Below are 12,119 nucleotides of genomic sequence, written 5' to 3' on the forward strand. Positions count from 1 at the left end.
TCTGTCCTCAAGGTTGATCCTCTGCTCAACATGTGGGCCAGGGCAGAATTAGGCTGTGAGCTAGTGTCCACTCGGAGGTTCACTGTCCCCCAGGGCCCATGCACTCTGTCCTCGGTGTCTGACATGCTGTTTCGTTTTTTTTTTTTTTTGGAGACAGAGTCTTGCTTCGTTACCCAGGCTGGAGTGCCGTGGCCTCATCGTAGCTCACTGCAACCTTGAACTCCTGGGTTCAAGCAATCCTCCTGCCTCAGTCTCCCGAGTAGCTGGGACTATAGGCGTGGGCTACCATGCCCAGCTAAGTTTTCTATTCTTTGTGGAGATGGAGTCTCGCTCTTATTCAGGCCGATCTCGAGCTCCTGAGCTCAAGCAATCCTCCCGCCTCAGCCTCCCAGAGTGCTAGGATTATAGGCGTGAGCCACCGCGCCCTCCTGACAAGCGCATTTGTCAGGTGATGTCCTGGCACAGACAGAGGGCAGCCTCGGCTGATTGTCACCTGGCTTTGGTGGCAGTGCCCTAGGAAGACTGTGCTTTCTGGGAACCCGGGAAATAACAAGATATCTAATTCTGTCATCTAAACTGGGAACAGTTTCTATAGCAGAAACTATGACTCTGGATATGCAGCGTAAAATTACACCCAGACACGCCACTGTTTCTGAGACCTCACACTCACACTCATTTGCAAGGAGCTTGCTTTCGTGTTCTCTCTCAGCTCTTCGGGAAACCAGTGGTGGCTGGCAGCAAAAGATTTACGCAAACGCTGACCATCCCCTTTCCCCAGGCAGAGTATATGATCCTGGTAGCCTCTTGGTTTCTAGTGGAGAAGGGACGCTGATTTTGCTTGTGGAATTGAAATGGCCCATGCCGAGCTCTTTGTGTGCCAAAAAATCGTCTCTACACCTTGCGTGTGAGGACCCCTCCACTTGCCCAGGGCGCAGCTGCCCGTAACGTGTGTTCACATCTGCTGTGCCCTCTGATCAATGCAGCTCCACCCCACCGATGAGGAAACTGAGTCTCCGTTGGGAACACGGGGTTGGGGGCAGGCAGTAAGGTCACCTGTGCACAGTGGCAGCACAGGAGGGCAGCTGTCTAGGTGCCCCACATGGCCTGAGGACTCTGTCACTTCTTACCTTCCACTCAGTGTCGTTTCTCTTTCTGTCCCCTCCTCTTCAGGTCCTGCCAGGCCCAGCGTCGGAAGACAGCGCTGGTGGGGAGCAGTCTGGGTGTCTGTGCAGGAAACTGCTGCACTTGGTGAGGTGGGCATGGGAGACCGAGCCCGGCTGACCAGAGACCCCGTTTTCTTCCAGACTGAGGGGGAAGGCGGTGGGGCCTCCCCACCTGCCCCACAGAAGATGCAGTTCTTCGGCCGCCTGGTCAATACCCTCAGTAGCGTCACCAACTTGTTCTCTAACCCGTTCCGGGTGAAGGAGGTGGCTGTGGCTGACTACGCCTCGAGTGGCCGGGTTCGGGAGGAAGGGCAGCTGATTCTGTTCCAGAACACTCCCAGTCGCACGTGGGACTGCGTCCTGGTCAACCCCAAGAGCTCACAGAGTGGATTCCGGTGGGTGATGACGAGCTGGGCCACGTACTTCTTTCCTTGACCCCCAGACCTCGCTGGAGGTCCCGTGGCCAAGAAGCAGCTTCTTTGGGTCGCCCTCTGAGGGGCGTGGACAGGGCAGGGCAGAGGGGAGACTCTACTCTTAGAGTGGGGGGTGGGGCTCCTAGACACCACACCTCTGGCCCATCAGGGTCCCAGCGCAGGGGCTCGGGATGGAAGGCTGGGGTGTTCCCACCGGGGCTCGGCCTGCGCAGAGCACGGGAAGGAGGAAGGACAGAGAGGTGAGAGGGGCAGATCAGGCAAGGCCCACTGGGATGACCTTTAGCCCTTGTCCTTACAGGCACCGCTGTCCTCAGAGGGGCTGGGTTGTTCGGAAGGGCCTGTAAGGGTTGGACAGAGCTGTCACTTCTCAGGCCATGCTGGGGCTGCCTGGGGCCAGAAGGGAAGAGTAGGGAGCCAGGACAGGGCTGCAGGAACTGGGCCAGCTGCAGAGCTGGTTGGGAACCGGGGAGAGCAGCAGCAAGGCTCCAGTGCGGGCTCCTGCCGGGCAGACTGGTGTCAAGTTGGGCTCACACCGATATCCCTTTTCTGCTTGCTCCTCCATCTGGCTGTCGCGCCAGCCACCCATCCAACACGCATCTAGCACCTCCAGTGTCTCCTGAGTCTCGGGCTCTGGGCCAGGCCCAGCTGGCGCTGTGGGATGGCAGATGTGGCCTGTGTCTTTAAGGAACGTGCAGTCTGGAGGGAGCAGCCCCTGCAAACAGGGATTGTAGCACCTGAGCACGTGAGGAGTGCTCTGACAGAGGTAGAGCCCAGGGAACAGTGGGGACCACAAGACGTGATCGGGAGCTATTCTGCGTTGGGAAAAATGAGGAGAGCCTGTCTGGCAGAACAAAGTGGATAAGGTCGTTCCAGCCACGCAGAGGCGTGAGGTGTGAGCCTGGAGGCAGATGGCTCTGGCCGGACCCTAGCTGCTTCCAGGGCTTTGGTGAGAGATGAGGCTGGGGGGACGGCAGGGGCGCACTCTGACTGAAGAGGCGTGGCAGCAGGCGTCTCTGCAGGTGGCAAGCTGGGGGCCAGGGCCCGCCTCTAGGAGAAGAACAAGGCAGAGATCAGGGCTCCAGCCAATCAGGTGAGATTTCAGAGCCTGGCTGCACAAGGAAACTGAGGCAGAGGCACCCACAGCACACACTTGGGCTAAGAATGCAGCTCAGCAGCCAGTCCAGAAACCAGTTTTAACACGACAGGACCAGTCCAAACTCTGAGTGCCGAAAGGCCCGTGCTGGCCGCCCTCCAGCTGGCATGCGTGGGGCCAGCCTGCACCTGCCGCTCCAGGACCCTCCTGCAGTCCTGCACCCAAGGCCTGCTGGGAAGACAGAGCTGGCCAGGGCGCTAGGTCCACTCCTTGGAGGGCCACTCAGCCCCACTTTTGAGATGCTCTGCCCTGGGAATGCCACCACCCTCCACATGCAAATCATCACCAAGTCCTGTCCATTGTTAATATTTCTTGCCGGGATTCCAGATTTGTCTCAGTCTGCTTGAGTGCCAGTGTAGGCAGACCTCTGTCCCGGAGGTCCAGTCCTTTGCCAACAGTCTGTTAGCTGCACCTAAGCCAGGCCTGCCCTTAATTGGACAGTGCTTTCTAGTTTGCAGAATGCTTTTCCCTGTGTTATGTTAGCACATCCTCTACCGACCCATGGAGGTAGGCAAGGAAGGCAGCGTCCCATCTTATGGATGAGAAAACCGAGGCCTGGGGATGACGAGTGATGCATGCCAGGCTGCACAGAAAGCAGTAAAGAAACAGAATTTGTTCCCTGCTTCCCAATCCGTTTCCTGTCTGTGCTGCTGTGTTGTTTCCACATATTTAGGCAGAATAAGGAGCATTGGGTGGGGTTTCAAGCTAAGCACATTCTCTCCTCTCAAAACTCCTGTCATCCTTAACTTGGCTCTGGAGTCTCTTTTGTCTTCCCTTCCCTAACCTGCTCCCACCCAAGCATTTCCATTTAAGCAAATGGCATCATCCTAGATGGCTGCGCCAGATCCAGCCATCACACCCACCTTTCCAGCCAGTGGGAAGGTGGAAGGGCAGGATGAAGAAGGGCATGCTCCTTCTCTTTAGGGACATTTCTTGGAAGCTGTACACATGCCTTCCACCTAATTCCCACTGGCCAGAACTCGGTCACATGGCTATAGCTAGCCACAAGGGAGGCTGGGAAGTGTTGCCTGTATTCCAGACAGCCACGTGCCAGTCTGAAACCTGAGGTTGTGTCACTGTCCATTTTGCTGATGGCGATCTTCTCCAGGCTGTGGTCATCGTACACACGGACTCTGCTACACTGAGCCCTCTGGCCTGTTGCTCGGCCTGTGGTCTTGCTCTCCTCTCCTCCTCTTCCGAGCTGCTGTCACAGTGCTCTTTCCAGAGGACAGATGTGATCAGTCACTCCCATGCTTAACTGTTCAAGGGCTTCCTGTTTCCTTAACACATCAGGTGCTTAATAGGCCTTAGAGGGGCCTGTGTGATCCAGCCTCGTCTCTCTGGCCTCAGCTCATGCCACACTGTGCCCCAACCTTTGCCCAGGCTCTTCCCTTCGTCTAGAATGTGTCCCCTTCCTTTGCCTGGTGCCCTCTGCTTGCCCTCTCCTGACCTGCGGGCTTGAGGGGGTGCTTCTGCCGTGTGTCCCCAAGGCACCCCACCCTTGCAGTGCATAACCTGCCTTCCCAGAAGGCCACAGACCCCCCTGAGAGCAAGACCTGTGTCTGCAGTGTGTGGAGAGAGGGCCTGGTGCACTAGACTTCCTCTTCAGGTGCCTTTACATGTCTGCTCCCCCTTTATTTCCCTGGGGGGCTTTGGACTGTCCCTAAAGTACTTTAAGTGTGTTAGAGTAGATACCAAGGTCCTGCCACCTTGTCAGGCTGCAGGTGGAGGTGTTCTGTCGCTCTGTCGCTGCCGTGAGCCATCAGGCTTAGCTTCTGCATGGGGGATGGAATTGGGTCTCCTGAATTCTCGGGTTTTATTCCTGAAGGCTGCTGGGTGGAGAGACTGGACACTGGCTGATAAGGTGGCGCCAGCGGCAGTGGCATCCGCAGTCCCTTAGTGCATACTGCGTGCTGGCACTAGTTAACTCATTCTATCCTCACAACAGTCCCAGGAGGCAGGGGTTGGGAGCCCCCTCGCAGGTGAGGAACACCGGCTTGCAGAATTTGAGTAACTTGCCTAAGGTCGCACGGCTGGTCAGGAGCAGAGTTACTTGAGCTCCAGCACCTGGCTCTGGACCCCACCATCTTCCCTTTCTGACACGAGGGCCACATTGCAGTGTGGCGAGCTGGGTGGGGCTCCGCCCCCTGGGCTGACCCTGGGCCCTCCCCGCCTGACATATGGCACAGGGCCCTGGCTCTTCCGGCGTGAGCCCCCGGACAGTTGCTTGTGGCATTGCTGTGTACATTATGATAGCATCAGTACTTCCGTTCCTGGTACAAATTAATCATTTACTGCTGGTATTTACTTGTAACGTATGACATTTGATGAAACCGGCAAGCCTCTCACTGGTATCTCAGCAGAGACGGGGCTGGACCTCCCAGGAGTCCTGATCGATACCTCCGTACCCTTCATAAAGGGAACTAACTTTCAAGGCCATCTGGACTGGGACTTTGCCCCGAAACTGCTTTTCAGGAAACCTCAGACAGGCAGAGTGGCCCGTGTCTGGGCCACCCTCCTGGGGCTTTGCACCTTCTTCCGTTTATCGGGCCGTGGCCCATCTTTGCAGAGCAGAGCTGAAAACGGCAGGTCTCTGCCCTCAGGGAGCTCAGGCAGGAGCCGGAGAGGGCGGGTCTGTTCATGAGATGTTCATGAGATGGATGTTTTGATGGGAGCGTGGGCAGCTCTTACGTTCCCCAAACAGGCCTCGCCCCTTGACACGCCTTTCTCTGCTCTGCCTTTTCCTCTGCTAAGAATGCCTTTCCCTGAGTCCTTCCCCATGCGCCGCTCCCTGCCCCACAGGCCTGTCCTCGTTCCCCCTCAGCCATCCACACTCCCAAGCAGCCCCTCTTGCCTCAGGTTGCCGTGTGTCCGCTTCCCTGTCTGTTTCCCACCCTGGGCCGCAGCGCTCCCAAGGGGCAGGGCCTGTGCCAAGTCCCTCTGTTCCTAATGCCAGGTGTCAGGCCAGGCGCTCTGTAAGTGCACGGTAGATACCTGTTCTCCGTTCACATGAACGAATCCATGATCGCTGAAGGTTAAGTGCGTGTGACGGGAGGGACTGGGAAGGGCCCCGCGAGGGTAATCGGGGTAGAGATGGACCTTAGGGGTCTGGAGGACTCCACCAGGGGAAGGCACGAGGGGAAGGGCCCTGCAGGGAGAGGACACGTCACAGGCGAAGACCTGGAGGGGTGGGGAGTGGGGGCCCTTTGGAGACTCTGTGGGGAAGGAAGGGCTTGTACTGGGCTTTGAAACAGGAAAGTTAGACGTCTCTCCGGCCTGGGGGTGCTTGCCCATTTTTTGGCCCAGGAGTCCCTTAAGAGTCCCACAGGAATGTGGACAGGCTCACACTGCCACTTTGAAGAGGTTCACAGACCCCCTAAGACTTATCTGCAGACCCCTCCCACCAAGACAGAGGCAGAGGCTTCTCGGCGTGGGTACCAGTTGGCTTTTGTCCGGACTTCTGGAAGAGAGGGAGGAGACACACACCTCCGTGTTCCTCCAGGTCTTCGGCCTTCTCCCTGACTCTTTCTCCTCCTTGCTCCAGCCCACACCTGGCTGTCCCCTAAGGACACTGCTTCCTGTGCAGCCCTCTCTGGGCACTGGAGTAGGGTCGTCCTTACCCGCATTCTCAAATCTCACGTCATCCTACGATGTCGCCCACTCTCAATCCTGGGGCGGGCATCTGTGACCTTGGGGTACTCCCCCACACCCCCAAAGATATGAGCCCTCAACTCCGTGTGGCCTCTGGTTCCTGGCCTCTCCTCATCCACTCGGCTATGCGCCGGACCTCGTCTTCACCAGTGACAGCAGCTCTTCCATAAATGCAGTTGCAGGCACCCCACTCTCCTGTCTTACTTCCTGTCTTTCCAGCTCTTCCCCTCCAGTCCTCTGGCTCCACACTTCTGCCTCTGACAGTGGATTGCTCCTGCACGCCCCCCGCCCCGTCCCCGTTCCTTTCGCTGCCTCACTTCTCACCCACCTCTGCAGCACTCCCTCGAGTACATTCCTTCCCCGCTCTCTCCATCACATGGGCTCGGCAAACCCCAGCGCTGGTCCCTTCCATTCTCCACCGTGGCTGGGGGAACACACCTTCCTGCCCACGGCTCTCCCCGGCAGATCACAGGTGAGCTGCACGTGCGACTGTGGTGTGGTTTGACACCCTTCTGCATTTCTCTGTCCCTCCGCTCTCCGGCCGGGAAGGCACGCCTCCCTCTTCCCCCAACCTCCAGCCCCCTCCCCTTCGAGTAAGTCTACTCTCAGCTGACGGCCTTGCTTCTGTCTCACTGAGAAGTAGAAACAGCCGGAGGAGAGGAGAACTACCGCAGCTCTCTCCACCCTGTCTCCCCAGCTCTGTACCCACCTGCTCGGCCTTCCCTGTTGTCACCACAGATGCACCATCCTGCGTCCAGCTGAGGCTGGTCCCTCAGCTCAAGACCGTCATCCCCTCTCATCCACTTCACGACACCATTTCAGCAGTTCTTTCCCCTCTCTCCTATGTAACACTTTTCCCTCCTCTGCTATATACCTTCTAGACTGAATATGCCCCCACAAATCCAAAATTCATATGTTGAAGCCCTAATCCCCAGTGTGATGGTATTAGGCGGTGGGGCACTGGGGGATGATTAGGTCACGAGGGTGGAGCCACCATGGAGGGGGTTAGTGCCCTTATAAGAAGAGACATGAAAGAGATGATCTCTCTGCCGTGTGAGGGTACAACAAGGTGTCCGTCCGCAAACCAGGGAGAGGGCCCTCGCTGCAAACCCAGTCAGCCAGCACCTTGATGTTAGACTTCCCCGCCTCCAGAACTGTGAGAAATAAGTATCTGTTGTGTAAGACACCCGGTCTGTAGTATTCTCTTGTAACAACTTGAACTGACTAAGACATTTTCCATCACTATACAATGTACTGTTTTCTTTTTTTGTTGAAAAAAAGAAACAACTCTTTCTTGACTCTACCTTCCCCTGCAGGCACTGCCTATATTCAACCGTTACCATTCCTGTCCCCCTGTTCTCTCTCTTTAAACTTTATAAAATAGTGGAATAGAACACACATATGGAAAATTATGTACAGCTCAGTGATTTATCATAAGCACCTCTGTAGCCACCACTCGCATCAAGAAATAGAACATTGTAGCACCCCAGAAGCCTCCCTTTTGTCCCCTCTCCCCCAAAGAAAGGTAGCCAGTATTTACCTGAATTTATGGTAGTTGCTTTTGTATCTGCCTCTTTGTTCAGCATTTTGTTGGTGAGATGTATATACATTTGTGTATGTAGCTGTGTCATTTTTCTTGCAATACAATGCCGTTGTATACTGTATCGCTATTTTATTCACTCGTTCTACTGTTGATGGGAATTTGGGTTGTTTCTAGTTTTCTGGGTGCATGTCTGCATGCATTTCTGTTAGGCACGTACCTAGGAGTGGACTGGCTGGATCATAGGCCGTAACAAACATATCTCCAACTTTAGTACATAATGCCCATCTGTTTTCCTAGCACCAGTGAATGAGACTTCCTGTTACTTCATATCCTTTGTTACTTGATATTGTCAGTTTTTAAAATTTTAGTCATTCTGTTGGCTGTCTAGTAGTATGTTATAGTTTTATTTTGCATTTGCCTGATCAAACGAAGTTAAGCACCTTTTGATATGTTGATTAACCATCCGTGAAGTACCTGCTCAGTTCTCTTGACCATTAAAAAAATAAAGTTGTTTATCTTTTTCTTAGAGTTTTGGGAAGGTTTTTTTGTACATGTATATTCCAAATACACACCCTTTGTTGGTTATATGTGTTCAGCCACGCATTCAGTGTTTGACTTTTAATTCTTTTAATGGTGTCTATTGATAAACATGAGTTCTTAGTTTTTTTTGTTTTTTTGTTTTTTTGAGACAGAGTCTTGCTCTGTTGCCCAGACTAGAGTGCCGTGGCATCAGCCTAGATCACAGCAACCTCAAACTCCTGGGCTCAAGCGATCCTTCTGCCTACTGGGACTCCAGGCACGTGTCACCATGCCCAGCTGATTTTTTCTATATATATTTTTAGTTGTCCGGATAATTTCTTTCTGTTTTTAGTAGAGATGGGGTCTCACTCATGTTCAGGTTGGTCTGGAACTCCTGACCTCGAGCGATCCTCCCCCTTCGGCCTCCCATAGTGCTAGGATTACAGGTGTCAGCTACCGTGCCCGGCTGAGTTCTTAGTTTTAATGAAGTCAAATTCATCCATCTTCTACTTCATGGTGTGCTTTTGTGTCCTGTTTAAGAAGGTCCTTCTTTCTTAGTACTTGGAGAAGCATTCCTTCTTTCTCCTATTTTCTGAAAATTGTTTAAGATAGATATTATGTTGTATTTAAATGTTTGGAGGAATTCATGGGTGAAGCAGTCTGAGCCTGGAGTTTATTTGTGGGATGCTTTTAAAGCATAGATTAAATTTCTTTAACAGATATAGGACTATCAGATTCTCTTTTTCTTCTTGTGTTAGTTGTGGTATGCCGTATTTTCAAGATTTTTTTCCCATTTTATCTAAGTTGTCAAATTTGTTTGCATAGTTGTTCACAATATATTCTTATTTTCTTTTTAATATATGAGGGCTCTGAAGGGATGGTACTTTGTGTTTTCTTTATTTCTTGTTTGGTTTTGCTGAGAGTTTGCCAGTTTTTTAAATCTTTTCAAAGAACCAACTTTTGGCTTTGCTTATTTTCTCAGTATTACACCTAGTTTCAATTTCATTGATTTTTGTTTTTATTTTTATTCCAATTTCTTCCTATATGTGCTGTTATTTTTCTGTCTTATTGAGATGAAAGCTTAAATCATTGATATCTTATTTTTAGTTATAAATTTCCCTCTAAGCACCGCATTAGCTGCATCCTGAAAGTTTTGTTATGCTGTATCTCTATCATCCTGTTTAAAGTAGTTTCTAATTATCATTATGAATTCTGTTTTGACACTGGATTTTAGAAGTATGTTGCCCAATTTCCAAACATTTAGAGAATTTTTCTAGTCATCTTTTTGTTGTAGGTTTCTAGCTTAATTCCACTGTGGAGAACATACTTTTGATTATCAGTCCTCTGAAATTTGTTGTGATTTGCATTATGGGACAGCAGTTGGTTTATTTTTATAAATGTTCTGTGTGTAATTAAAAAATAATGTTTATTCTGTGATTTTTTTGTTATAGTGTTCTATAAATGTCAGTTAGGTTGAGTTTGCTTATTGTGTAACCTTGCTGAATTTTTGTCTACTGTTTTATCAGGTTACTGAGAGAGGTATGTTAAAACCTCCAATTATGATTGTGGACTTGTTTATTTTTCTTTTTAGTTCTGTCAGATTTTTTTTTAATGGAACAGGTTCAGAAGGTATGTCAGATTTTGCTTTATACATTTTAAGACAATATTATTAACTGCATAGAAAGTTATGGTTGTCAGTTATCTTATTGAATTGACCTTTGACATTGTGAAATGTCTCTCGTTAGCTCTAAGAGTACTCTTGCCTTAAAGTCTGTTTTTTCTGATATTAGTTTAGGTACAGCAGATTTATTTTGATTAGTTTTACATGGTATATCTTTCTTCTTTTACTTTAAATATTTCCATACCCTTTTACACATGGAAATCTTTTAGAGGAATTATTTTTTATTCCTTCTGACAATCTCTGTCTTTTTATTGTAGTATTTAGGCTATTTACATTTGATGTAATTACTTATACATTTGTGTTAAAAAGTCTACCATCTTGCTCTTTGTTTTCTGTTTTCTCAGAGGTGATTGGTTCCCTTTTTCTTCCTTTTTTGCCTTCTTTGGATTAACCAAGTCCCCCCTCTTCATTTCTCCTATTCATTAGATGTTTTATTAGTGTTTTAGTCATTATTGCAAAGATTACACTATGCATCCTTGACTTATTACAGTCTACCTTAAACTGATAATTTTGCTACTTCTTAGACAATACAAAAACCTTTAAACAATTCCATTTATCCATATCTTACTTTCTGTGTGATAAGTATATTTGAATTTGAATTATGTATATCCTGAAAACATTATTATTGTTATAAACGGTCAATTTTGATGTGTTAATGTATTTACTTTTTCCATTGTTCTGTATTCCTTCTGTACTATCATGCTTGTATCTGTGATGGTTTTTGTTTTTTTTTTTCTGCTTAAAGAACTTCCTTTAGTAATTCTTTTACTACACATCTGCTGGCAATGAATTCTCTCAGTTTTTATTTGTCGAAAAATTACCATATTTCACTTTTCCTTTTGAAGTGTAATTTCATTGAATAGAATTTTAGGCTGGCAGTTATTTTCTTTTATCTCTTAAAAGATGTCATTTTCTTCTCACTTTCATTGTTTCAGTCAGTAGTCAACTGTCAGTCTTATTATTGCTTATTTGAAGATAATGTATCTTTTTTTCCCTCCAGGTATCTTTGAGATTTTTCTCTTTGTCTTTTATTTTCTATGGTTTTACTGTTATGTGCCCAGATGGTCACTTTATATTTGTCCTGCGTGGGGTTTGTTGAGCTGGCTAGAGTGCAGTGGCATCATCATAGCTCACTGAAACCTCAAACTCCTAGTCTTCTGAGTAGCTGGGGTGCGTACCACCCCACCTGACTAATTTATATATATATATATATATATATATTTAGGGGGGGCGGTAGAAACAGGTTCTTAGTATGTTGCTCAGGCTGGTCTCAAACTCTTGGCCTCAAGCAATCCTCCTGCTTCAGCCTCCCAAAGTGCTGGGATTGCAGGTGTGAGCCACCATATCCCGCCAACCTTCTTCAATCTGTATCTTGATGTCTTTCATCAGTTTTGGAATATTATCAGTCAATATTTTTATTGCTTCAATCTCTTCTCTCTCTCCTCTGAGATTCCAGTTATACCTATGTTAAACCTTCATACAGTTTCTCATGTCTCTTGATTTTTTAAATATATTATTCGTCCTTTGTGTTTCGGTTGGGATATTTTCTGCTAACCTATTTTGCTGATCCTTTTTTCTGCTGTATCTGGTCTGCTATTAGACCAATCTGTGGAATTCTTAATTTCAGTTATTGTATTTTCCAGTTCTAGATTTTCCAATCAATTCTTCTTCAAATAGATTTTTTCTTTTATTTTCTTGAACATACCAGATTTTTTAAAGTCTCTATTTGATAACTCTAATATCTGGGTCACTGTGGTTTCTGTTTCTATTGTCTGTTTTTTTTCTCGGACCTGTTTGGTCGTTCAGTCCTGTTTTTTGTATGCCTGGCAATTTTTGTTTGCATGCTAGATATTGTGTATAAAAATTACAGAGGCTATGGATGGTGTTATCTTCCTTCAGGAGATTTACTTAAGGCTGCATTTCAGGCTTGAGTTTGGCCTGTCTTAAGTTTGTCCTCATTCCTAGGTTAAAACCT

At 48.8% G+C, this 12,119-nt stretch overlaps 1 protein-coding gene across 3 annotated transcripts in view; it reads left to right on the plus strand.

Moving 5' to 3' along the window:
* Positions 1-1,174: 1,174 nt before the first annotated feature.
* Positions 1,175-12,119, plus strand: part of PLA2G6 (phospholipase A2, group VI (cytosolic, calcium-independent)) — a 43,542-nt gene continuing 32,597 nt past the window's right edge. For 2 of the 3 annotated variants that reach the window (XM_012638154.1, XM_012638156.1), the window contains exon 1: positions 1,175-1,558. In XM_012638154.1, the coding sequence (XP_012493608.1) occupies positions 1,260-1,558 (299 nt within the window). In that variant the 5' untranslated portion in view covers positions 1,175-1,259. The remainder of the gene's footprint in view (positions 1,559-12,119) is intronic. The other variant, XM_012638155.1, reaches the window with a different exon arrangement.

This window comes from Propithecus coquereli, unplaced genomic scaffold, assembly GCF_000956105.1.
Source record: "Propithecus coquereli isolate 6110/MARCELLA unplaced genomic scaffold, Pcoq_1.0 Scaffold126, whole genome shotgun sequence".
Taxonomy (NCBI): domain Eukaryota; kingdom Metazoa; phylum Chordata; class Mammalia; order Primates; family Indriidae; genus Propithecus; species Propithecus coquereli.